Raw genomic sequence first — 27,387 nt, 5'->3', positions numbered from 1 at the left:
AAAAAAAAAAAAAAAAAAAAAAAAAGCAGGAGTACCAAACTTTCATGAGCTTGGAAGCCCGGGGTGAGGAACAGCACATGGAGGTGGAATAAGCCACTTCCAGCTTGTTTGGGGTTTAGCCCTGTCCTTGGAATGGTATCAGTGTTGCCCATTATTTATGGCTCATTCCTTCTACTTTAATCCCACTGGAGAAGTAACTAGCTGGGAACGTTTTCATCCCAGCGCTGCCCTGAATGCTCCAGGGTTTCCCTAGGTTTCTGGAGGAATTTTTGGGAAGGGGAGAAAGAACATTCCCTGAGCAGTTCCTCTAAATCAGAGCGGCAAATCTTTATTGGTGTCCACACAGGATCTCCACGAGACAATTCCATCATACAGGGTAAAATTCCAATAAATAAATAAGGATTTACAAACAGGCCCTGGGGGGTGGGGACGGGAGGGGCGGGGAGAGAGAGGATAAACCAGGGAGTGTCCAAAATTCAGGACTCTTATACCGTTAGGAAGGAATTTGTGATAAGATAAAACTCCGCAGTGTGAATTCGAGATAAGGGGGGAGGAGAAGATTTTGGGGGTGTGGTGCCAATGCCTCGGATCCAGCCAGGAACAAGCTGAGTTTTGAGCAGGATAATGAGGAAAGATCCATGGGCAGCAGATCCTGCAGACGGGATGATGCATTTTAGCAAGGCCTTTCCACTCTCAAACCTTATCCTTTCTTTCCCTTCCTTTTCCTTGGACATTTTCCCAAGTGACACCTTTATATTTTGATATCTCTTTTCTGGATAATCATGGATAATTATGGATAATCACAACAGCTCCCTCCTTCCCACTGCAGGCAAACTGTCCTAAAATAAACCTGGCACATCCGCAGATTTACAGCCCTCACTCCATACAGTTTCACTTTAATCCATTCCAAGGAATCCATGGACACGACCCTCAGTTATCCAGCCTTCGGGATAATGACCTTTTAGGAAAACTACAATTCCTACCATGCCACTGTTTTGATTTTCTTGGGAATTTGCAGCGGAGGGTTTGCATTCCGGGAGGATGCTGCATGCTGCAAAGTTCATAGAGTGGGAAGGGGGAATGTAAGGCAACAGAACCGCCCGGCTCTGATCCCAGGATTGCGAGACTTCCGCTGCTCCGGGACAATATGTCATTGGCACAGAGCTGCCAGTGCCCCGGTCCGATGTTCTCACTCCAAAGGCAGTCAGAGCAGGACCTCCTCTGGTTCCCCAGGGAAGGATGGAGCTGGAAAACCAGACCCTTCTCCAGAATTCCCCCCTAGTCCGTGGCTGGGAATGAGCGACATGCTGGATCCCGCCCCGTGGGAACATTTTGCCTTGGGATTAGAGGAAACAGGGGAAACCCCTGTGGCCGGGAGGGGTGATAAAAACACTCCAAATCCAACAATTTAAGACAACACCACCGGAAAGTCATGGAAGGAGTTGGATGTGGCTCTGCAGCACCGAAAACCTTTCTTACAAAACCCACCCCAGCAGCCTTCGTGTCCCTGTTAAACCTCCACATCCCGCAAAAAATAACGAGAGGGAATGGGAATCAAGAGTCTGAGTCCCACCTTAGTGACACCGAGCCGGGTCCCTGTTGTCACCAGTGGCCTAAGGTGACAAGTGCCTCCCACAAACATCTTTGCTCCTCCTTCCCTCAGCTTAAAACAAACCAACCCCATCCGAAAGTAAAGCAAGAGCCTCCCAGCTCGGGAAAAGCGTCCAGCCCAGGGGAGGGGGATTGGGGTCGAGGTGTCCTTCCGAAGTCCCCGCCTTGGTTACCCCGTGCTCTCATCTCATGGATTTAGAGTCACTTCCACACGGAGCCGTCCCTCCTGGGTTTTTCCTTGCAGTTTTCCCGACCGCCGGGTCGGGGAAAGGAAAGCCGAACGCTAAGGAAGCAGGAACGCAGCGGGAGCGGAGCAGCCTCTGAGTGTTCTGCTGTCCCCGCTCCCCGGCCCCAGCATTCCAAGACCCGGCTGGGAAAGCAGCGAGTATTTCTGGGAGCGGGGCGATCACAGCTTTTCCCGAATGATCATTCAAATATTCCAGCCGGGGAGCGGGAGGTAGGGGATAAATGTCACCCAGTTCGGCTTCCAAATGTCCGTCCTGCCCGCCGTCCCTACGGCTTCTGTGCCGAGGGAACGGGCTGGAGTCCCAGCTCCTTCTCCTGGGGGCCGCTGTACTTGTAATCCATGGAGCCGTGGGAGCGGCAGTGCTTCCTGGCCAGGTGGAATCCCAGAGCCAGCAGGGCCAGGCAGCTCAGGAGGGCACCGCCAGCGATGCCCACCAGCACCCCGGGGTGCAGCTTCTCCGCTTTCGGCGGGGGCCGGCTGGGGACGGGCGTGGGCGGGAAGGGCTCGAAATCCCCCGAGAACTCTTCTTCGCCATCCCCGTCCCGGATGGGGAGGCAGTCGACGCCGTGGAGGTGGAAACCCTGGGGACAGTGGCACTGGAAGCCGCCGGGGGTGTTGGTGCAGTTGAACTCGCAGTGACCGCTGTCGCACTCATCTATGTCCACGCACAGCTCGTCGCCGTCCAGCAGGAAGCCAAGGGGACAGTCGCAGGCCCCGGCGGCGTCGCACACGGCCGGGCACTCGGTGGCGTTGCAGTACAGGTGGCAGCGGGTGGCATCCCGCGGGTCCACGGCGTAGCCGGGGTAGCAGCCGCAGCGGTAGCCGTCGGGCAGCTCCTCGCAGCGCTGTTGGCACGGCGTCTCCCAGCAGGGCGGCAGGCGCTGGCAGTGCCCGTCCACCATTCTGTAGCCGCTGTGACAGTCGCACTGGAAGCCACCCTTGGTATTCACGCACTTCTGCTCGCACGGGCCGGGCTCGCTGGCGCAGTCGTCGACGTCCTCGCAGCTGATGCCGTCGGCCGCCAGCTGGTACCCGACGGCGCACATGCACACGAAGGAGCTGTCGGAGACCACGCAGTGATGCTGGCACTGTGCCCCCTCGCAGGGCGAGCGGCAGCCGCGCCCGTCCGGGCCCAGCACGGAGCCCTCGGGGCAAGAGCAGGACGGCCGCCCGCTCTTCTCCCCGCAAGTCCCCGCGCAGCCACCGCCCGCCAGCTCGCAGGGCCACGCTCCCGGGGTGTCGCGGCCCCAGCGCGGCCCCGGGCCGTCCCCATCCTCGCAGCGCAGGGTCAGCCCGAGGTCAGGGATGAACGCCACGCTGCGAGGAGGCAGCGCCAGGAACTCCGCTCCGTGGGCGCCGAAGGGGGTGGCGTAGGTGACGGGGACGCCGCGAGGGGCGGCCAGGCGGGGACAGCTGCTGCCGTAGCTGTACTGGCAGAGGAAGCCGTCGGCCGCCTCCTCGCAGCGCCGCTCCTCCCAGCGCAGCTCCCGGGACACGGTCACGCAGCGCTCGCCGCAGCGCTGCCCCGACGGCGCCCAGTTGGTGTAATCGGTGCTGCGGTCGCCGGTGACCCAGCGGAAGCCGCGGAGCCGCCGGCTGGGGTCGGTGCAGGGGAAGGAGGGCGGCAGCGAGAGCCCGAGCCAGAGCCGCCCCTCGCGGTTCTGCAGCAGCAGCGCGATCGCCTCCTCGGCCACGGTGGAGCGCACGGTCATGAGGTGCCCCCCGCCCCGCTCGCAGCCCTCGCTGGCGCCGGAGAAGGGCCGGGACGCCCAGAACACGGCGAAACACTCGTGCTCCAGGCACTGCGCGCCCGCGGGGGACGGGTCCCGCGGCTGTACCAGCGCCACCGTCCCGAGCAGCAACAGCAGCGGCCGCATGGCCCGCGGACGGGGCGGCCGGCGGCTCCCCGAGCTGAGCATGGGCCGCTCCTCCCGGGCCGCCCCCTTTTATAGAGCGGCCCCGGCGGGGGAAGGAAGCGCCCGCGAGGCCGGGAGTGACTTCGGCGGTGAATCTCGGCCGGGAGCTGCCCCCGCCCCGCGGCCCCGGTCCCCTCCCGCATCCTCTCGGCGGCTCCGCCCCGGCGGGGCCCGTCCGGGAGCGCGGGGGGCGGCGGCGGCCGGCGCGTCCCGCGGGAGGGATGGGGGCGCGCCGGGAAAACAGGGTGAGGCTTGGCAAAACGGGGGAAGCAGCAGCGGGATTTTCTCTCGGGGTGGGTGAGAGCAGCGCCGGCGGGAATCGTCACCCCTCTGGGATCTTCGTCCCTTTGCCATGTCACGCAGTTGCTGCCACTCTGCTGGCACTGCGGAGCTCACAGCTCAAATCCTGCGTCCAGCTCCGGATCCAGCATGGAAAGAGGAGAGGTTGAAGAGATGGGAATGCAGCCGGGAAGGGGCTGGAGCACCAGGAGGGAGCTGGGAAAGGGGCTCAGCCTGGGGAAAAGGAGCCTCCACGGGGGACGTTTTCCCTGTCCAAAATCCCTGACGGGAGAGTGAAGCCAGGTGGGATCAGGATCTGCTCCCAGGGAATAATGAACGGGATGAAGGGAAACGGTTTAGGCTTGATTTGGGAAAACTTCTTTAATAAATAACTAACACATGATTATATATTCCTACCTATAGTTGTATATAATTTATATAGTTCTACTATTTGGTAGTAGTAGTAGTAGCAATAGTAGTAAGCATTCTTATTATGACGATCCTTTTCCCCCTCTCCCTTATTCCCCTTTGACACCTCCAAATGGGTATCCCATTCCATCAGTTTATCCTTGGGGGAACCCTCTGTGATGCCAGAACAGAGCCAGGAGCAACCTAAAAATGCAATGTAAATATCCCGAGCTTCTCCACTCCACAAAAAGAGGATGTGAGACTGTTTTTTCATGGAAATCCAACAGCCTCGGGCACTGCAATTAGACTTTATGACGAGCAGCAAATCCCAGTTTCCTCGGATCATGGCAAGGAAGCTTCTTTATTAAACTTTATTAAACTTGATTGAACTTTATTGAACTTTGTTTGTCCTTTCTTAAACCTTTGGGGTTTGTTTTGTCCTCTCACAACCCTGGGTGCTTCTCATAAATGCCGTGAGGCTGTGGGGAAAAGGGAAGTTGGGAATAATAATAATGATAATAGTAAATTAACTCTTATTTTATCCCATTGGACATTTCAGATCTGCCACAAAAATGGAAAAGAAATGCCTATGGGATTTAATTCCAGCAGCAGGGATGAACCTCAAGGAGAAAGCCATGGGGGAGTTTGGAACAAAGAATTTATCCAAGCAGGATCATACCCAGAAATCTCCTGGAGAGCTGGAAAACTCTGATCTTTCCTGGCTTTAGGAACACCTGTTGTTCCCACAATTTTCATTTTATTATTTCCAATTCTTCTTTCACATCTCTTTTTACTTCTGCTTTTTTTTTTTTTTTTTTTTTTTTTTCTCCCCAGAGAAAACCACCAAGCAAAGGGAGAAATCATCCCAGCAAACCATAGGAAAAGAAGGAAAACTGAATGTGGTGGAGAAGGAAAAAAAAAAAAAAAAAAAACTCCAACAAATTTCTGCTCTGGCTGTTATTTTCTTTTTTCAGTAGCTGCAAACCCAGATAAAAAATTCCTTATCAAGGTTTTTTCCAGGAAAAAACAGAGCCTTCCCAAACAATAATCCTGCTCTGCTGGCCTTGCCCCACTTACAATGTTTGTCCCTAAAAAATAATCGGGATGGGGTGGGAGGAACGGGATTAATCACGGTCTCATAATTCCCTTTTATCCCACGGCTCTTTAGGCTGAGTCAGGGTGCCAGCACTGCCCTTCCTGCTGATAGGCTGCTTTTCCTCTTCCCCAATCCCATTAATCATGCTTTCCCTCTGGCTCTGACTCATCCCGACTGTCCCTGTCACCCTGCTCGGAGTGGGCACTTGGAATACTTGGCCTGACCCCTGGATCCGGGAGTTTGTGTCAACACGGGGGAATTTTTGGCTTCTTTGCAGGGTTTTGGGATGAGGTTGCTCTGTTGGAATGCTGGCAGTTGTCCATGAGGGAATGGAAAGCAACGGAATGTAAAATAATATGATATATCATGGGATAATATGATTTAAGGGGTTGATCCTATTATTTGATCCCAAAAAAAGCCCTTCTGCAGAGTGGTGCTGAAATCAATAGGATTGCTCATGGATTTGGGACCTTGGTCATGGGATTAGGGCCTTGGTCATGGAACTGGAACCTTGGTTGTGGGATTTGGACCTTGGCCATGGAATCAGGACCTTGGCTGTAGGATTGAGAATATGGTCACGGGACTGGGGCCTTGCTCATGGTTTTAGGAACTTGGTCATGGCTTAGAACCTTGCCCGTGGGTTGAGGTCCTTCCCTGTGGGCTTTCCTCATGGTTTTAATAATTTGGTCATGGGATTAGGATTTTGCTCAGGGATGTGGGCCCTTCCTCCTGGGTTTAGGGCCTTGCTCATGGGTTTTGGACACTGTTCATGGATTTAGGGCTTTGCTTGTGGCTTTGGGACCTTTTTAAAGGGTTTGGGACCTTTTTTGGTGGATTTAAGGCCTTCCCTGTGGCTTTTGGGATTCAACACAGCCCATCCCAATGCCACCCCATGATGGGAATGAAGGGAATGGCCCCTGCCCAGGACCACAAATCCTGGGAAAGGCTGAGATGATGGGATAAACTCCAGGAAAGAATTTGGGATAATGACCCACCTGCCATGAGAAACATAAGGATTAGGAGCACCAGACCATTGATTTTTAGGAATGTCTTTATTAAAACCCACTAAAAACACAAGGATTAGGAGCACCAGACCATTGATTTTTAGGAATGTCTTTATTAAAACCCACTACAAACACATTTTGTTCCTTGGTATTTCATCCAGAGAGAGCTGTTGGGATAACTTTATCCTGTAAATCCAAGAGTTTCATTCTGGGAAAACAAAACACTCATCCACGACAAAAAAATTTCCAAGGAGCAAGATGAACATCCCGTCTCCTGTGAAAGACAGGGCACCAAATTGTCCTGCTCTGATTTGTGGGATTCACCAGTCCCTGGATAACTGCCTAGGGAGGCCACAAAATGTGATAGGAGAAATGAGAGACATGAGGTTGGATCCAGGTGGAATTGCACCAGGTGGGAGGATGCTACAGCAGGAAATACTCCATTAGGGAAAATCCAATCTAAACCCTGGCACAAATTCCTAGATCTTCCCCTAGATCCACCATCACTCCCCACTGGAATGCACGGAGGTTGTAAGAGAAATTGGGATTGTGATCTTTTTGGGAATAAACATCAGGTTTTTCCCAGCTCTGATTCCACCCTCATCTTTCCTATTCGTTTTTTATAGCCTTATATCCCACAAAACAAAACAAAACAAAACACCCACAGGCTATCACTTTCCACAGATCCCAAGCCAGCATAATTGCATGGGATAATCAATTAATTCATTGATCCAGCTATTCCCAGTGCTCTTCTGGCTTGGGATTTGGGAATGTTCGGCAGAATTTCCAAGAATCCTGCTGCTGCATTGCCCCCCTTTCTCCCAACACAGGCAGCACATGGAAAACATTCCTATCAGCTCTATTTTCCTGTTTGCAGCTCACAATGGAGCCCCAAGACTAGAAAAAAGCAGGAAAGGGTTTTCCTCAGCACATGGAATGACAGGATGCAGCTTCCTGCCCACTGCAAGCTCCTTTGTGTTCCATTCCCATTCCTGGAGCAATTTAGCTCCAGAGACAAAATAATTCCAACAGAAACTTCAGGAAGCTGCTGGAACCTTCAAATCCTATGGCTGATCTTTTCCAGCCCTCCAGAACATGGATAAACCATGGAGGAGGTGCTGATGGATGTGCCCCTCAGGATTTTGGGGAGAACTTCCACTGAAAAGGCTAGGAGAGTCTCAAGGAATTTTGGGAAGTACCTGGGGAGCAACTTGGCCCAGAGAGTTTTTGGGGAGTTATGAGTTTTACACAGAATAATCAGCAGATATTCCAATTCCACCGTGTTCCTTACAAAGGGAAAGAGGGAAAACACGCTCAGCTTGGAGTCGGGAAGGATCCTTCCCCCAGAAAAAACTATCCAACAGGAAAAGCCCAGCATCCCATGTGGCTGATGGGAAGGAGAGCATTGTTTTCTCTATTTAGAAGCAGATTTAAGCAGGATACTCTGGAAATGAGGAGGTGGTTATTCCAAACACAGCTTTTCCTACCTTTATGCCATTCCTTGGCTCCATGCTCAACAGTTTTCCCTGGTTTCAGGAGACTGATTTTTCATAAAACCCCCAAAATAACCCTTAAACCCCACCCTGGTTGTGCCTGGGAGCCTGCTAAGGCACATCCCAACTTCTAACCCTTTTCCATCCCAATGTCAAACCCTTTTCCATGAGAACGAGGCAAATCCAAGGCTGGAATGCAACCATGAGCAGGGGAAGCAGTGCACAAGTGGCTGCACGAGAATTGCAAGTGAGCAGTTTCCCTTTAGGGACACGATCTAATCATTCCGAATTTGCCTTTTGGAGCAGAGCTGAGGAGACAAATTCCACCCCACTCCCTCCCCCCTCCCGTTAACCCTTGGAGCAGCAGGACTGCAAATCCCACCGGAACAGCCAGAGGAGCTCACTTTGGGCACAAAGCATCCCCCCACAGCCTTTTATTGGGATTTCTAACCCCGTCCTACCTGCGCTCCCCGCGGCCCTCGGGCTGCTCGGGCACCCAGCAATAATTATCGGCCGCGGTTTTGGCCGGCGGCTTCTCCTTCTTGGCCGCCCTTTTCCTGCAAGCCACGAGCGCCAGGGCGAACGCCAGCAGGAGCAGGATGGCCACCAGGCTGCCCACGATGTAATAGAGCAACAGCCGCGGGCCGTCGGCGCTGTGCTCGTCCGAGCCGGCTCCCAGTCCCGCGGTGGGCATCCCCAGAGTGCGCGGGATGCTCGTGGTCCATGGGATGCGCGTGGTGCGTGGGATGCCGGAGGTCTGGGGGACGCTCTGGAGCTGTGGGATGCTGCTGGAGCTTTGTGGGATGCTGCTGGAGCTTTGTGGGATGATGCCGGAGCTCTGTGGGGTGATGCCGGAGCTCTGTGGGGTGATGCCGGAGCTCTGTGGGATGCTGCTGGAGATCTGTGGGATGCTGCTGGAGCTTTCTGGGATAGCGTTCGGGATCGCCTCTCTGGGGCTGCAGCCATGCCCATCCCCGTCCCAGAGGAAGCCCGGTGGGCACAGGCACTCGTAGCCACCGAGGAAGTTGCGGCAGGCGCCGGGACACGGATCCCGCAGGCATTCGTCCACATCCAGGCAGGAATCTCCTCCCGGCTGCCGCTGGAAGCCGGGCCGGCAGGCGCAGCGAAAGGAGCCGGGAATGTTGATGCAGAGCTGCGGGCACGAGTGGGGATGGGCACACTCGTCCACGTCCTCGCAGCGGCGGCCAGCGGGCCCCGCGGGGCGGTAGCCGGGCCGGCAGTGGCACTGGAAGCCGCCGGGAATGTTGCGGCACTGGTGCTGGCACGGCCCCGACTCGCACTCGTCCACATCCGAGCATCCGCGGCCGTCGGCTGCCAGGGCGTACCCAGGCTCGCAGCCGCACTCGAAGCCCCCGGGCAGCGTCCGGCAGGACCCCTGGCAGGGATTGGGATGGCAGGAATCCTCGGGAAGGCAGGAAGCCATGTCGGCGGCCAGCACGTAGCCGGGGTGGCAGGCGCAGCGCGGGGACTGGCCGGGCCCGTCCAGGCAGCGCTGCTGGCAGCCGCCGTTGCGGTGGCCGCAGGTGACCGGGCACAGGGGACCCGGCGGGTGCCAGGCGAAGCCGCCCCCGGCCAGCGGCACTTTGCAGACGGCGAGCGGCGAGTGCCGGCCGCTGTCGCACTCCACCTCGGCCAGCGTCCCGAGGGGAGCGGCGGCCAGGTGGGCGCTGCGCACCCCGAACGGGGTTTGGTAGGCGACCGTGCCGCGGCCGGCCAGCGGCAGGAGCCCGCACATTCCCTGGAAGCTGAACTTGCAGAGGAAAGCCGGCAGCGGGCTGCGGCAGGTCCGGTCCAGCCAGCCGCCGGGGCCGTGCGGGCCGGGTGGCCTCAGGGCGACGCAGCGGGCGCTCAGGCAGGTGACGGCCGGCTCGGATGTCCAGTCCGAGAAGTTGCCCGGCTCCCCTCCGGCCACCCAGGAGAAGCCTCGCAGCGGCTCCTGCGGCTGCACGCACTGGCCCTTGGGCAGGGCCAGCCCCAGCCAGGCCGGCTCGGTCCAGCGGGCGGTGGCCAGCAGCTCCCGCAGCCGTGCGGCCTCGCTGGCGCTGCCCACCGCCGCCAGGTTGCCGCCGTTTTTCCAGCAGCGCTCCTGGGCGCTTTTCCAGCTGCTCTCAGTCCGGTGCAGGGTGTAGCAGGCGCTGTCGGCGCACAGCACCTCCGCATCCTCCCCTCCGCATCCCCGGGCCAGCAGCAGCAGCAGCAGGAGCGGCCGGAGCGTGGCCATCCCGTAGGACAAATGGACAAATTACCAGCGGAGTCACATCCCGGTGTCCCGCCGAGCTCTCCCGAAACACATCCTGTGCTCCCGGCTTTCCTATTTATCACCGGAGGCCGCGGCTTCCTGTAGCGTGGAGCCTCGTTGGGCTCCCTGGCTTCCCTTTCCCGCCGGCTCCTCGCTCCCATCCTAAAGTTTCGGGGAAAAAAACACGACGCGTTCCTGCTTTTTTTTTTTTTTTTTTTTTTTTTTTTTTTGTGGTGGTGTTCCTGCCTTTTTTACTTTTTTTTTTTTTTTTTTCGCTCCAAGAATTTGATTTATTCCCTCCGGCAGCAGCTGAGCTTTCCAAGCCCTAATAGGAGCCGGGAGTTTTTTTCAGGCACGTGTTGCTAAAACGGGAAGGAAAACATCCCGGCTAAAAAGTCGTGGGATCTGTGGATATCAGCCTCTAAAAAAGAAGGAATATTCGGCGCAGCCTCTCCCGCGCATGCGCGAAGATTTCAGCACATTTTTCCTCTTCTTTAAATAGATGGAAGAGCCCTGAAATAGGAGCTAGATCGTGGGAAGGTCCTGGGAATATCAGGATGGAGCCAAGCTCGACTGGGCTCTGGTGCCATCCTGAGCAGCGCTGTCGCGGCATTCCGTGGATGAGGATTCCTCATGGAATTCCAGGTTTGGAATTCCATGGTCTGGGCTGGAAAAACTCATCCATGAGCAGGGCAGGGACAATTCCACTGAAACGAGTTGTTCTAGACCTTGATGCTGGGATGCTCCATGGTAACAACAGGGCTGATTCCATTTCCCTCCCTACATTCCCAGGATTTCTCCTAGAGCTTCCCTCTGGCAGCAGCAGGTTCAGGATTTAACCCTGGGAATCTTTTCCTGCTTGGCACAGCCATGGATCCACTGCCCATTCCAGGATTTCTTGGGTTAGGTGGGTTTGGAATTCTTGAGGGAATGGCCGTGATCAAACAGAGAAATGAAAACCAGGAATCTGTTCCTTCACTTCCCTCCTAAATAAAAAAAAGCTGCCAAAAAAAATCCCAATAAAAACTATGGATTATTGCACAGCATTCCTGGGAAAGCCTTGACTGCTGGGATATCTTCTGGAATCTCCCATCGGAATGAAGGTTCAGGGATCCACAGCCAATGCTCCGAAACTGGAGCATTGTAGGACAAAAATGTTTGCCCAGTTGATCTCACAATTTTCCAACCAAGAATTTCTTTCCACAGCCCAACCTGGGTTTTTTTTTTTATCCAACCAAGTTTTCCTGGACAAAATCTGGGATTTTTTAACTACAGCGCCTCTGGATAGTCCCAAACTGGGGAATATCCCCAAATATTTAAATATAATTTAAATATTAAAAGTCACTCTAGGATAATCAAGGAATTGGTGAGAATGTTCTTTATTAGGATGTGCAGGATGTTCAATCAGGAATCCTGTCCCAGGAAAGAACTTTTTGTTCAAAATATTAATGGAATTTTCATGGAATACTTGCAAAAATAAAGCTAAAAGCCTTTTCCAGTGGCTTTATTTTATGAAAAACAAACAAAAATATTGGGCTATCCCTGTTTCCAAGTTTCATGTATAGGAAAGCTGCCTCCCATCACTTTTAGGAAGATCTCCATGTTCCAAGCTTATGTAGGTATATTTTGGGGAATTTTTATTGCTGCATTGATTTTAATTGAATGTTCCACACTCCTTAAATTTTCTTGGATGTTCCCATTGAAAATCGAAGTCCTGGCTCCGAACTTTAAAAGGATTTCCTTCCCCAACCCCTCTTAGCTGAACACATCCATAAGCCCCCGTTTTCCATAGGAATTCAATCCCAGGGATCTCCTGGAGAGAGGAATTTCTGCTGAAGGGAATATCCAATACGATTCATTAAAGCCAATAAAAAAAATCGGGAATTGCTGAAAATTAAGGAATTGGTTAAAAAAATGTTGCTCTGAGGTTAAAGAAGGAAAAGGACATGGAATGTGTCATGTTAGCAGCGGCAAATCCCAGGACTGGGATGAGGGACAATGGAGCTGGAGAGGGGGACATCTGTGCGGGAAAAGAATTGGAGGAACTCGGCTCCCTCTGGAGACATCTCAAGGACCCGGAGCCGAGGTTGGGAAGTTCTGGGAAGGCTCTTGGAATGGGGGAGCTCCTGTTACGTGAAATTTTGGGAATTTGGGCAACGTAGAGGAGCAGGAATTAATGGGAACAGAATTCCAAGTGCCAGGAAAAGGAATTGCTTTGTTTACATTTTCACATCCCCTCTCTGCTGCTCCAGGGAGATCCCCCCTGGAATTCTGCATCCAGGTCTGGCTCCCAGCACAGGAAGGACGTGGAGCTGTTGGAACAAATCCAGAGGAGGCACCAGGATAATCAGAGGGATAGAGCAGCTCTGCTAGGAGGAAGAACTGGGAGAACTGGGATTGCTCAGCATGGCAAAGACAAGCTTCAGGATGATCCAATTGTGGCATTCCAGGAGCTGAAGGAGCCAAGGAGGAAAACAGGGAGACATTATTCCCAAGGGATGGAGTGACAGGAGAAGGCTTCCCACTGCCAGGGAGCAGGCTTAGATGGAGTCATGGTAATAAATCCTTCCCTGGGAGGGTGGGGAGGCCCTGGCACAGATTCCCAGAGAAGCTGTGGCTGCCTGGAAGTGCCCAAGGCCAACTTGGAGCACCCTGGGATAGTGGGAGTTGTCCCTGCCCATGGAATGAGATGAGGCATTAAGATCCCTTTCAACTGAAACCATTCCATGATATTTTTCATGGAGTGGCTGAACACCCACCTAGATGGAAATTAGGAAAGAGCAGTTCCCATCCCAAATATCCCATTCCTTCCAGGCATCTCTCTCCTTTTCATGGAGGCAGGGAATTTGTTCCTTGGAGTCCAGATTCCAGGCTGGCATTTTCCATCCTTCCCTCCCTTTATCCACTTTTCTTGTCCACATTTTTCCGACATTGGAGCAACTTCCAGGCTAAAGCTGGAGGAGGGGGAATGTTCAAAACAACACTGGAGCAAATCCGGGAATTCTGCATCTCTTCAGATAAAATCCAAGGCAAAATTCCAGGAGCTCCATGGGGTCTCTGCCAGGTGGGAGGGAGCTGCTCCAGGTGTTTTGAGCAGCTCCAAGGATTTTGCTGGATGTCAAGTGAGGACATGATCCCTGAGTTTTGTCCTGTTTTTCCAGCCTACTTTGGGTTTAGAGCCAGGAATTCCATTTCCATTTGGAAATGGTCACAGGGATTTCACGGAGGAGAAATCCCACTGGTCCCCGGAAGATCCATGCTTCCAAGTTGCTTTGTGATAGAAGAGGGAAGCTCTTCCCAAACACTTTTCTCATGGAAGTGAGGAAAGGACTGAGGCACAGCTGCAGTCTGGATAGCAGCTGGAAAATTTGGAATCATGGCTCTGGAAGCCTTCCATCCAAGAAGGGAAAGCTCCTCAGATCCCAGTGTGAACAGGACAATCATCCTGGATAAAATCCTCACTCCAAGGGATGTTTCCCTCTTCCTTTGTTACCTAAGAGATTTTTTATTATTCTTCAATTTTTCCATGTGTTTGGAGCCTTGGAATTGCTGACTGGATTGTGCTGGGTGATCCAGGGTGGGAATGTGGGGCAGCAACAACCTCTCCTCCAGATGAAGCCGATTTAGGAAAAACAGGAATTAAATCAGAGGCTTCCATGGGGATGGATCCCTCCTCCCACTGGGATATTCTCCAAGGGATTATTTCTGAGAGAGTTCTGGAACAGCAGGGGGAAAGGTGAAGGAGAGGACGGGCATTAAATCCCAACCCAGATTCCCTGCCTTTCATTCCAACAAGAGGTTGGGGATATTAGTGTTGGAATGCCACCAGCATACCTGGAGAGTGCACACACAAACAAACTCCAGGATTTCTCCAGACAATCCAACCCATCTGGAGGGGCTGCGCTGGGGTTTGGAGCTCGGAGCAGCTGCAGTGGGGGAAATGCTGCAGCTCTGCAAAATTCCCTCTTATTCCCAAATTTCCTGGTCATCCAGGAATGAGCCATCAGAGAATTTGGCAGCTCCTTCTGTTCCTGAGGGAATTCCAACTCACCTCCCCAAGTAGGGATTGCCTAAAGAAAGAAAAACTGGGAAAATTTTCACCCCAAAATACAAAGTAAATGGAGATTTCCCAAAGGATAGGGAATTCCTGTGTGGCTTTTGCTGAGATTTGTGTGCCTGTTCCTTGTGGGAAGCTGGAGGCAAGAGGGGACATCTTTAGAATATTTAGGAGCTTTTTTTGCATAAATTAGGATTTTCTGCTGGGCATTCCCACCTTTAGCTTATCCTGTTTGGTGTCAGGATCGGGTTTCTGGTGGACTAATAATAATAATAATAATAATAATAATAATAATAATAATAATAACAATTTAAAAAAAAAAAGTGTATCCAGAGGCAGATGCTGCCTGATTAAACATGGAATTACCACAGGAAAGAAGCAAGGAAGGAGGAGTTGATCCCTTCTTTATTTCCTCCTGTGGCTCACACTTTTTTTTCCCATGGAAAATAGGTTTTCCTTGCCTACAGGAGCTGTGGGGAACAGAATTCCCAATTTCCACCTAAAATCAGAATAAGGGGATCCAGAGGGAGAATCCCAAAGGAAGCAGTTTAATACCCAGCCTTGTGATTCTAGGAATGGGGACAGGCAGGTCTGGAAAAGGTGCTGGGATCCGGGATGGAGGACTTAGGGAATCCCATTTTTCTTTGGGATGTTTAGAACATCCCACACATGGATCAAGGAAGGTGTGTCCGTAGATCCATTTTTTTTTTTTCCCCCCTCTGGAGCAGAGGCAGGGAAGCACTGGGCTCTGTTATCAAATATTGATTTGCTCATCCCACAGAATTCCCTGCCTGTTTTCCCTCCCTCTCCTGTTGGAACTCCCACATTTGTGGCACAATCCAGACTTCCAAGTCCTTCCCAAATTCCCGCAAGCAGCAAAAACCAGGGAGGGAATCTGGGCTCTCTCCGGCTGCTCCAGCTCCACCTTGCGCTGGGCCAATCGGGATTTGCTGCCATTCCCAAATGTCATTCCCGGCCGGAGGGGCTGGGAGGGTCGGGAATGACTCAGCCCTGGCACAATTCCAGAGTTTACAACACCCCCAGCTGGATTGTTCCCTGTTTTCCCATTTTCCTCCCGTTTTTTTAACGCTGCCCCAGCCCAGCTGCGCCGAATCGCTTTTCCTGCTGATGTGCAGAACCTTGGGAAGGAGGTGGCTCTGGAATGTGAAGGGAAAGGCAGGGCTGGAAATACTCCCAAAGCTCGGGAAGTGCCGGGTGTTGCCCGGGCAGGGCGGCAACAACTGGAAGGAAAAGCAGGGTGGGATTCTCCAAAGGGATGAGCGGCTCCTCCTCCACCCAGCTTTTCCAGGATCATGGCAGAGAGAGAGAGAGAGAAATGAAGACATCCCAAAAAATCAGGGATGTGGCTCCACAAAGGGGGAAATCCAACCTGCAGTGGAAGTAAGATAATGAATTCCTTGTTTTCCAAGGGGGTTGGAACGAGATGGATTTTAAAGTCACTCCCAACTCAATCCAGCCAGGGATTATTGTTCTCCTGATCTTCCCAGAATCTCCTCCCCAGAGGTGATCCCGTTTGGAACATGGGATCCCTTTGCTGGATCACGTTGCAGAACTAATTCCATTTAAAAAAGGAGAATTATAAATATTGGCATCCACTGGGAAATCCAGAGCCCCTCACGTCGGGATGTAGCCACTCCAGCCCCTCTCCCCATCCAAGGGGAGATCTCAAAATTCAGAAGGAAGAGGAGCTGAAAGTTCAAATATTCCTTTAAAAAAAAAAAAAAAAATTGGCAGGAAAGTGGCTCGAAGCACGTGAAAACATTGAAGTCATTCCCGGCGGGAGCTGATCCCAGCAATGCCCCCCAGATTGCTCCCGCCGGCAGCGTCATCATTCCTGCTTCCCATACTGGGCTCTTTTCCAGGTTTTTCAGTTCCATCTTGCAAATCTTCCTCCTTGGAGAGGAGGAGGAGGAGGAACAGACTCTGTGATTCCAGGGATAGGAGGGGAATACTGAGGGGAAAATCATCTGGTTTCCTTTCTGCTGATGGAGTGTGTGGCTGGGAGCTGAGAAAAATGGGATATTCCCACTGGAATTTTTATTGCTAAATTGAAAGATTATCCCAGCTTGCTTTGTTTGCCCACTGGATGCTGACTCTGGGTATCTTTTCCAACCAGGAATAGCATGGGATTCTCAGTTCTATATTTTTTCCCCCTTTTTTTCCCATTCCTCTGCAAATTGGGAAGGAATTTTTTGGATTTCATTACTGCTGGGATGTGCTTCCACAAGGAATCAGATGCTTTGGATTGAGAGCAATTCCACAGGCAGGGAAGTGGGATTTGGTCATGTATCCATCTTTTTGCACAGAGCTGCTCCAGGTTTTCCCAGGGAGCTCAGGATGTGCGGGGAGCCAGCTGGGAAGTGCTGCCAGAACTTTATTCCCATTCAAATCCAGCTGAACCCAGCATCAACAGGGAATTACCCTTAGGGAACATTATTCCATAGAAACCTCATCCCATATCCAAGTATAAACACAATGCCAAGAGGAGCAAAAGAGAAGAGGGAGCCCATTCCCACTTTTTGATGGATTTGTTTCACAAGGCCCAACGTTCAGCTGGAAGTCCCACTTAAAGTAGGAAAAACTCGGCCAGGCTTCATTTCTGACATCCTGGATCTGGGAAAGCTCTGTTTTCACTCCAAAAGTTGCATTCCAAGCTCAGCACATGGATTGGAATACCATTCCCTGTTTTTAGCTTGCATTCCATGGGATTCAAGTCTTGGATGCTGCTGTTTGCCCACTTGGGATGTGGGATGATGCAGACCCCAGTGCCAGGAATTCTTGGGGATCCCCTGTCCTGCAGTGCCAAGTCCCACTCTGATCCACTTCCCAAATCCCTAAAAATCCCAGGATCCTTCTTTTCCATCTTCCTGTGTGTTCAGTTTAACCGGATTGAAGTGGGAATAAAATTCCTGTTCCTACTTGGGCCAAAAGAAGGAAATACTCCTCTGAAACTGCTGATACTTTGGGTTTTGCCTTGAAGATCCCGAGATTCCAGCCCCTTTGGATGTGGAGAAATCCTTGGAAAACTGCCCCATCCCTGCCCTTCGAACACCAAGGCAACTAAATCTAAAAAATGCTGTTGGCACATTCCAAAGTTGGAATTTTGGAGGAAAAACTGGGATGGGACTTATGTGGCTCCCGGGACAGGTATCCCAGACTGGTTCCTTCCCTTCCAGATCCTTGGGAGAATCCAGGAACAAAGAATTTGAGTGGTTTGAACCCAATCGCTATAAGGTGCTTCCCTAAATTCCAAGCTGGGATCCCTGTTTCATCTCCAAGGCTGAACCTCAGCACCCACCAGGATGCATGAGCTTGGAATTCCCATGGGAGAATCCCTGTGGCAGGATCAGAAGCGTCCCACCTCCTGCTGGGAGCTGCTGGAATAACAGAATTCACAAAGAATTCCCATTTCATCCTCTTCAAGCCCAGGCAGGTTTGATCTTGGTTCCCACAATTTGTGTGAACAGATGGATTGAAAATCCATGGAAAACAGGAGGAAAGAAAAGCCCTCTGCTGTTCCCAGATGTTGGTGCATCAGTTCCCTGGTTTGGATTGGGAAAAACACAAAATCCCTTTTTTTCATGGAAATGAGTCCCAGTCCTGAGCAAAGCCTGGTGGGATTTCCAGAGCAATTCCAAGCTGCTTTTCCTTTTCCGTGTTGCTCTTAATTTTTTTCCCTTTGCTTTTTTCTGGTTTAACTCTTTTCCCTCTTCCCCCTCCTATTTATCCAAGGAAATGGGGCTACTTGGGAATTCAATGGGAGGAAGGCAGGAGCTGCTGGCTCCTCATCCGGGGGCTGCTGGGGGGATCTGGAGGTGCTTCCCTACTTTTTATGGGATTGAGGAATAATCTCCTATTGACTCCACTGGAAAACTGATGGAGGTCTTGGAAAAATGGGATCCCAAAAGGGGAGCCAGGACAAATCAAGTGTTAGGGCATTGGGAAGTTGGGGAAAGGGTGAAAACAAAACAAGCTCTACAGTTCCTGGGAAAAGTCAAACAAGGTTTTTATTCCTTGCTTGGGCTCAGAGAAGAAGTAAATCCCACCCTTTTTCCAGCATTGTCGGGATCTCAGGTTTTCCTGGGATGGGATGGCCTTTGCTCCGTGCTGGTGATTTATGTGGGAATCAATCCCTGCCCCTGACCCCAGGATATTTGGAGTCACCAAGCTGGGAGAGAGCTGAGAAGCTGGGAAATGGCTGGGATTCAATCCCAAATGTGCTCTCAGTCCCTCTGGTGTTGGGACGGGGTTCAGTGGTCCAGGGAAGTGTCCCCGAATCTTCCCAGAATCCCAGACTGGATTCTGGCCAGAGGTCACCAACTGCTGGGGCAGGACCTGCAGCTCCCTTTGGATTCGCTCCATTATAACAGAGGCTGGATTAACAGAGTTTAGGGGTCAAATCCCTTAACTCAGCTTTAAACCCTATCTCAGGGTTTTCTTTGGGAAGCCAGGGCGTTGCTCCATGGCCAAGGTGAGAGCTCCCAGCCCATAGTGGAGCGGGATACGAATCCCGGCGGGATTTGTCCGGAAAACTTGGCGCTCCCAATACAATGCCCAATTTCCTGCTGGGAGGGACCCGGCAAGGCAGGAAAACATCAGCACTTTTCCAGAGGCTCCAAGCTCTGCTTTCCTGCTCCCAGCTGCTTTCGGAGCAGGGAGGATCAATCCCATGATTTTTGCTGGAACTGCGCTGCTGTTAATCCTCACCTTGGATCCAGCCCATGGATGCTCCAGAGCTTCTCATGACCTTGGGGATGAGAGCTCCATAAATAAAACTTGGGATTGTTGGGAATGTGGGCAATAAAGATAAGGGCCAGGAAGGCTGGGCAGAGTTTTCTGTCTAGAGAACGTGCTCCAAGGCTGTGTTTTCCCTCTTATCACAGATCCGCAGGAGCCGGGTACTGGTGCCAAGGTATATGCTGGAGCTGGGATTGCCTCAATTGGTATTTCCCTGCCTCAGCAAGGTAAAAAAGGGAATGCAAAGTGAAAATTCCCTGGGCTGCTGGGGCAGGGAATCACAGCTGGAGGAAAATCTTCCCTTGATTCCAAAGCCAGCTCCAAGGCTTTGGGTTTTTTCACCCCCAAAACAGGGAAGAAAATGCTTCCGTAGAGGTTTAAAAGGAATTTTCCCTATTTTCCAGCATTATTTATTTGTGTTTCCATAGGATCCTCTTCAATGCCATGGCTATGGGCATCCAGCACTGGATTTGCCTATGGTAAGGGAATGGAAGGAGCAAAGGGAATTCTGGGGTTTTGATGCAGCACTGGGGAAATGGAAACAGCCACAAAAAACATGGATTGGGATCCATTCTCCAGCTCCTGGAATGGGATTTCACTGGTTAATTATGGCCACATTCCCATGTTGGAAAGGAATTAGGGATCATGTTCCAGATGCTCCCTGCTCTGCTGTCATTCCAAGGGTATTACCTTTCCCGGGAGCCGACTCAGCTCTCCGGGTTATCTGTGTCTGCTTCCGGAGCTCCCTATGGAATTTGGTGAAGGCCAGCATGGAAATGGGAAGAGCCCTGCAGATAAGCATCTGGATCCTGCCATTGTTATCCCAAAAGGAGCGGCAGGAGAAAGGTGGGGAGGAACCAGGGATGCTCTGAGAGGGGCTGATGTTTCCTAAGGGATAAAATCCTTGGATTCTTGTCCGTCCCGGCCACCTGCAGGCCTGATCCCAGCTGGAGGCAGCTTTCCACTGACCTCACTGGGCAAACATTCCCTCCTCCCTGGCTTGTGTCTCATTTTGGGAATGAGACACAGGATGGAAGGAAAAATCCATGGCAAAAAAACAGGAGCCTGTTCCTAAAGGCTGAGCCCATTCCCAAATCCTCCTGGGATGGTCTGAGGGCTCCAGCTGAAATCCAAGCTGGATCCCTTTGGCTCCAAGAGGTCTGGGGGTCCAATTCATCTTTCCCAAGGGATGTGCTGTGCTAAGGCCAAGTTTCCCATTAATTCCTCCTATGGGAGCTGATTCATTTCCCAGTAAAACACCCCAGGTTTGGTGTGGTTTTCTCAAAATTCCCTGGAAAAGCTGAAAAAGCCTTATCAGACAGTTATTGGGATACCCCAACAGGGCAAGTGGAGCTGGATAGAGCCAAAATGACCCCTAGGGAAGTGGGAAGCGTGAACTGGAAGTGTGGCAACATGGAAAATAACAGGAATGTCATTGCCATCCAGCAAAGAAACAGAGCGAAAAAAGATGGGATGGATTCAATCCCAAATAAATGGGATTGATTGGTTTATTGCTGGTATTGCAGCAGCATCCATGGCTCCTCTTTCCACTGTGTTATTCTGGATATTCTGGAAATTCCCAGCAGTTAACCAGGATTGTTCCCTTTGAATGACACCTTGGCAGAATTGGAACCAGGCTTCCATCTCCAGGATTTTTAACAGGAGGAGATGGAAAAGTGGCATCCTTTGGGTTAGCCGATGATTTTAGGAATGTGCAATGCTGGCATCACCTCTCCTTGGAGCTTTTCCCTGCCTGATTTCCCAATCTTTATTTCCAAATCCATAGCATTACAGACTATCTCCTGTGGAATTCAGGCTATAAATTTCCCTGGCACTTCTGGCTCTGAATGGGAATACTGGTGTTGAAACACGTACACCTGGATTTCAAAAGCCATTCCCTAAAGGTGGAGAATCCACCCTATCCCAGGGTGATTCCATCCGGGATCAAACAGCTATGGCTCCAGGGATGAGAAGTGAGTGGTTTCTTTTGGTGGGATCCATTTCCCCCCCTGAAATTGCTCTCCAGGTGTTCCAGCTCTTTCCCCGGGATAGCAGCTGCCTGTTCTTCCCATTTTTGTGGGATTTTAGGGATTGTCCTTCCTGCTTCATTCCCTCCTCCTCTGGAAGTCTCAGTGCCAAACTGGGGAGCCCAAACCCCCTGTGGGAACAGCCTGGAATGTACCCAGAGCTGCTGGAAAAATCCCAGGTTGTAGTCCCGGCTCTGTTGCCATGGTAAGGAGCTCTTGAATTCCATCAGCACAGTGCGATGGGGTCATTCCCGATTTTCCTATTTGCTCCAATCAGGATCCCAGCAAAAACAGGGCTCCTCACCATGAGCTCCACATTCTCATCCTGTTTTTCCATAGAGAAACTGTTCCAGACTCTGCTGTGGGACAGGTGGGATCTGGAGGTCATTCCCTGCCTGGAATGCAGTGGGATGGCTGGAGCAGTTTCCTGAGAAAAGGGGATTAGAGGGAGCAGCCTCTTTCCGTCAGACCAAGCTCCAGCTCCTGCCAACATTTTACTGGGAAGTGCTTAAAGGGATTGGAAAAAACCCAGGGAACACAGATCCCCAGGAGGGATCCTCTTGCTCTGTCAGAGCATGCATGAAGTGCCGTCATTCCCATCTGGATGCAAGTTTGGGATTACTCAGGGGTGAGGTGATGAACCCATGAGTGTCCCAGACAGGAACCCCCAGGATGGAATGTGTCAACATGGGAGCTCCCCAGCACTGCTATCCAGCTGGGATGAACTTCAGTTTTGCAAAGATAAAGACTCACCCTGAAAGATAAAGAGGAGTTATCCTGGATGATGTGGAGCTGCCGGGCTTGGAATGAGCAGCCCCTGTGGAAGAAGCAAAGTGTGGGGATCCTCTTGGCATTCTCTTCCCAGCAAAATAACCAAAGCGGCTTTTCCACCTTTATTGGGAACGTTGAGAAGAAGGGAGTGGTGCCAAGGCATCCTCATGTGATCTATTCCCAGCCGCTCCATGCTGAGGGCAGCTCCTGCATCTTGTTCTTGGAATTCTGGAATTCTGAGCTTCTACTTCCTTCCTATCCACTACCGTTTTCCAGAGGGACAAAATTCCCACAATGATCCTTGTGGCTCAGCCCACAGTGACCTTGTCCCAGCTCCGGAAAAAGGCAGGAAAGCTCGGATGTTGGCATTACAGTTGGGAATTCTGGGCCTATAAACGGCTCCCTGTTCCTATCCCAGCTTCAGGTGCTGTCCTGCATTCCCAAATTCTTGCTCTGGAGAGAAAAGTGTTTGTGGAGTCACATGGATCCACTCCTGAACTTTTTCACAGCCTGTTTCCTTAGGAAGTTGGAAATTGCATCCACAGCATCTCCTGGATGAGCTTGGATCCTTGGACGCAGATCCATGGACCTAAAAGTGATGTTTAAGGAATTTGGGATCCTTTTTCCCTTCCTTTTGGCTTCCTTCCCTTGTCTCTCCTGCATTTTTCCCTGACACTTTCAGGCTCTGATCTGTTTTCCTGTTTTTATATTTTGTAAGGATGGGGTTCCATGTCCTCACACACCTGGGAGTAGGTAGGGTTTAAAACACAGATGCATCCTATTTTGGGATGTTCTTCCAGGTTCCAGTGCAAGCCTGGGCTTAGCAACCCCACTGCAGCCATCCTGGTGCTCCCAACAGATTTTTGGGATAACCTGGAGCCAACTCTCCAGCTGCTGGAAAACCTCCTGACTCCGTGGATCCCTCTGAGCCATAAAAACAGATCCATGAAATCACCAGCCTTTGGAATGTTGGTGGGTACCCAGTATCTGCTGGTGTGATTCCCATATGGAAAAATAAAGGAACTGTAGATGGAATTAGGTGGCACAATATGTCCAGCTCCCAGGGTTTTGCTTGTTATAATTCCCTATGGAATATGTTTTACCTGAGGAGAAGGTCCCAGAGGTTGGATCCATCCCTTTAGGTGCTGGATGTTGCCTTGCCTGTGGCTATCCCAGAAAATTGCTCCTCGCTTGGAGCCTTCTCTGTGCTTGCAGCAACATTTTCCTATTTCTCTGCAGTCATGGTTTATAAGGGATAATGTATTAAGATGGGGAAAATCAGAGTGAGACATTCTGGGATTTGGAACTCCAGCTCCATCCAAAGGGATACTTTGCCTTTATCCACCTTGGCATTCCTTCAGCCATGGAATTGCTGGCTGTCATTGAATATCCTGGAGTAAAAGCAGATGTTTTAATAAAGAGCTCGTGGCCCAACCCAAAATCATTCCCACTGCTTTTCCAAAGGTTATCTGGCCATTCCCGGCCCCACTGTTCCCTAGGAATATGAATTTTTAACCCCAGTTGGGAAAATATTCCTTCTAAAGGTGAGTGGCTGGTCTGGGAACACTTCTGGAGACGGATCTTTGTATATTTGAAGGTGGACACGGTTCCAAAAGCCATTCCTGAAATTGATTGAGATAATTATTGGGATCGTTATTAGGGATAAGCACAAAGCTGGGAAATTAGCTGTGGGAAAACTCAGCAAATCCTTCTCCTGCTCCTCCTCCTCCCTCAGAAATGCCTAATCTGCTCTTTTATCCTGTCCTGAAGGCTGGCATGACCCTGAGCTCCATATGGGCATCTAAGCCTCATTCTGCAGTTTTAAGCTTTTCCTGGAACTCCAGGGAGATTTTAATTTCTGATGGCTCCAGGTTTGTCCATCATTAATATCTGGGAGCATGATTAATCCCAATGGAGCTGAGGTGGGATGTGGACACAGCTGGAGAAAGGCGCAGCTCCGCCCATTCCCACTTTCCAGGATTCCCAACAATGTTTCCCTTTGTTTCCTTTCCTTTTTATGGTGGAATTAATGAATTATTTCCCTTCCAAAGGGAGCAAGGGCAAGGAGGGCTTGAGGGAAAAGCAAAACTCTGGGAAGAGTCCAAAAATAACCAATTTGGGAACTTCCAGCACAGAGCCTCCCTCCCTGCTCCTTTTCCGTGCCTAACGACCGTGCTGGGAACTAATGGTGATGGATCAAAGGGAATTAATTGGGATTTTAATGAGCTTGGACATTTGGCTTAGGATGAACTCCCGATGTTCCATCGGCTTTGTGGGGATGGGGATGGATCTTGGCATAGACCTTTTTCAAGCAGGAGAGCCAAAAGGAGGAAAGACGGAATAAGATGAAGGCAGATGGGAATTTCTTCATGGAATGGGGTGCTAGCATTGGAATTGCTCAGGGAAGTTTGGAGTTCCCATCCCTGGAGCAGGCCTAGAATGGGATGAAGGAAAATGGGAATTTCTTAATGGAATGGGTTTTCAGGCTTTGGAATTACCCAGGAAGGTTGAAGGCTCATTCCTGGAAGTGTCCTGGAATGAGAGATGAAAGAGATGAGAATTTCTTCATGGAATGAGGGGTTAGCACTGGAATTTCCCAGGGAGGTTTGGACGCCCATTCCTGGAGGTGTCAAGGAATAAGACATGAAGGAGATGGGAATTACTTCATGGAATGAGTTAAGGGTTGTAATAGCACAGAAAGGTTTGGAATTCCCACCCCTGGAGGTATCCAAGGAATACCTGGATGTGGTACTCCAGGGCTGAGTGACAGGTTGAACTCGATGATTCCAGAGGTCTTTTCCAACCTCAGTCATTCCTTGGGATTCTGTGAGACTAAAGGCAACCTCCTGAGCTGCAGCTGGGGCCGAGCTTCCCCAGCATGGCCCGGGATGACTCACCCTGAAATTCCCCAAAATATTTTGCCAGGTGTTTGTTTCTCCAGGCAGCTGTTCCTTCCATGTTTAGTCATTCCTGTGCCAAGATTCCACACCCAAACTGGGACTAAAAATGGCATTTTCTCATCCCTGCAGGAGCACCTGGAGGCAGGAATGCTCTCCCAGAAAACACTTGGGTTCGGGACTCAGATATAATCTGAAATTCATAGGTTCTCCCCAAATAATTTGGATTTGCAAACCACGGTGAGCGCTCAGCACTAAGGAAAAATAATCACTGAGGGGAAAATATTATTGCTGGGAAGACAGATATTTACATTAAAAAAAACTGGGATAATTCCAGTGGCTAAAAGTCAAGAGGCTTCTGTAGGACGAGAAATTTGGGATCTTGGGAGGGAATGCTGCCTTCTGGGGAACAGTGGAAAAACACAGCCAGCTGTTGGTAAAGTATCACTTAATCTGATGTATTTAGATTTATTTTCCTTGTAATTTTCCCTGGTGAACAGCTGGGATCAGCTGGAATTTGTCTGAAATCACCTCCGTGAAATCAGCACCTCTTTTAATCAGAGTTTTGGAACATTGGAAGCATAAATCTGACAAGAATTCCCTCTTTTTTTGCCATTAGGAACAACTTTGGGGGTTGTTTTGCTAGATTTCTTCTGGCTGGGAGCAAGGTGCTGATCTGAATTTATTCCCTGTGATCCTCTGAATTCCATACGGCTTTATCAGAGAATATTGAGTTGGAAGGGACCCTGTGGAGAAGAGGGGGGAAATAAGGATTTTTCCCCCACCTCCTTTTGCTAATGGAATTTTTGTTTTATATTGAACTGTAACTAAACAGGAGGCAGCTCCTTTCCAAGCAGGAAAAGTATTAACATCCTGTTCTTTAGCCAGAGACTAAACATTATCCACCTGTCTTCCAGATCCCGGATGGAGAAATGGGATCTTTGGGATATTCCATAACCCCCAGACTCAACTATTTCAAACTCAACCAGAACTCAGCTATTTTAAAAATCATTTAAAGCCATTTCAATTTGGGCTTGACTGGGAGTGTTAAGGAGTAAAAAACACACGGAGCAGACCTTCAATATTCATGGAAGGTGATGGAAATCCTTTGCTTCCAGAGGCAACTTCTGGGTTTGATGCATGGGGTTTAGCAGGGGTTAAAATATTTGGGAGAGGAAGGAAAAGAAGTTTGCAAAGTTTCTAGAGCTTAAAGATGTGTGATAAACAAGCAAACGAGCTGTGCCGAGGATTTATTTTGTGCCAAAAGGAAAACAAGATAGATACACTCCCAGAACTTGGATTTCCATTGCCTTAGCACATCACTTGTCAGGAGTGTGGGGTCAGGATAGCAAGGAATTAACCTCAAAGCAGCCCCACTCCCTCTTCCCCTGAAGTTGTGGGAATACATCCTATCACCAACACCGCCACACAGGAATGAGCTCACAGGAAAAATGAGAGAGAAAATCCAGAATTCACAGCCCAGAGCCAAAATCCTGGGCACCTTCATGCCTGGGGTGGTGCTGAGCTGGCTCCGAGCTCATTCCAGAGAAACCTTCCCAAAACTGGAGTCTCGACCTTGGTGGGAGCCCTTCCAGTGACTCCTGGATGTGCCCCCACATCAGGAACACAGAGTTGGCATCTGAAATGTTTGCTCCCTAACCCCAGGGAACACAGAGGGGTGAAAAGGCCTTTTATTTATTTTTTATTTAATTTATTTATTGCCTTGACCCATAAAAGCCATTGGTTTTCCAAGCTCCAAGTGTTCAGCCTGGAGAAGAGAAGCTTTGGGGTGACCCAAATGCAGCATTCCAGGACCTGAAGGAGCTAGAAAAAACATGGAGAGAGATTATTTCCATGGGCCTGCAATGATGGGACAAGAGGCAGTGGTTTCCCACTGCCAGAGAGCAGGGATATATGGGATATTGGGAAGGAATTCTTCTCTGTGAGGGTGGGGAGGCCCTGGCACAGGTTTCCCAGAGAAGCTGTGGTTGCTCTCTCCCTGGAAGTGTCCAAGGCCAGGCTGGAGAACCCTAGGATAGTGGAAGGTGTCAAATGAAGGGTGGGACTGGATCATCTTTAAGGTCGCTTCCAACACAAACCATTTTGTGATCTTGGAATTCGATGGTTGGACTCAATGATCTTAAAGATCTCCTCCTATTCCCTCCTGGTTTGCTCTGGTGTCCAGGTTTTTTCCCACCAGAACCTTTGTGGGAATTAAACTTTGCTGGCTTTTAGGATTCTAAAATCTCCTTTTTCAGACGAAACACACACAGACTTCCATCAATTCCTGTGTTTTTCAAGTGACACCAGGATCTAGGAAGCATTCTGCCAGGATATACAGAACTCCTGCTCCTTGAGACTAAACATGAGGGAGAGAATCCGTGGGATGTTTAATTTGTAGCATGATCCCATGCCAAAGTTTCTTATGAAGAACAGGACAAGAGGCTAAGCAGTGCTCAGTGCTGACACACAGAGCAAGGGCTGCCCTGTGCTTTCCATTAGGATTTTCTCTGGAATTTGCATTTTTAGCCCGTGCTGAAAGCCTTGTCCTTGTTTCGGGGAT

At 50.8% G+C, this 27,387-nt stretch overlaps 2 protein-coding genes across 2 annotated transcripts; both read right to left on the bottom strand.

Moving 5' to 3' along the window:
- Nucleotides 1-306: 306 nt before the first annotated feature.
- On the bottom strand, nucleotides 307-3,886 carry THBD (thrombomodulin). Its single transcript, XM_066316652.1, has one exon. The coding sequence runs from the start codon at nucleotides 3,775-3,777 to the stop codon at nucleotides 2,125-2,127; it is 1,653 nt and encodes a 550-aa protein (XP_066172749.1). The 5' UTR covers nucleotides 3,778-3,886; the 3' UTR covers nucleotides 307-2,124.
- Nucleotides 3,887-6,654: 2,768 nt separating this feature from the next.
- CD93 (CD93 molecule) lies at nucleotides 6,655-10,513 on the bottom strand. The gene has a single exon (XM_066316651.1). The coding sequence runs from the start codon at nucleotides 10,294-10,296 to the stop codon at nucleotides 8,512-8,514; it is 1,785 nt and encodes a 594-aa protein (XP_066172748.1). The 5' UTR covers nucleotides 10,297-10,513; the 3' UTR covers nucleotides 6,655-8,511.
- Between the last annotated feature and the right edge of the window lie 16,874 nt (nucleotides 10,514-27,387).

Source organism: Sylvia atricapilla, chromosome 3 (genome assembly GCF_009819655.1).
Source record: "Sylvia atricapilla isolate bSylAtr1 chromosome 3, bSylAtr1.pri, whole genome shotgun sequence".
Lineage (NCBI taxonomy): Eukaryota > Metazoa > Chordata > Aves > Passeriformes > Sylviidae > Sylvia > Sylvia atricapilla.
Note: the sequence above shows the minus strand (reverse complement) of the source record. Positions and strands in the feature narration are given on the sequence as shown.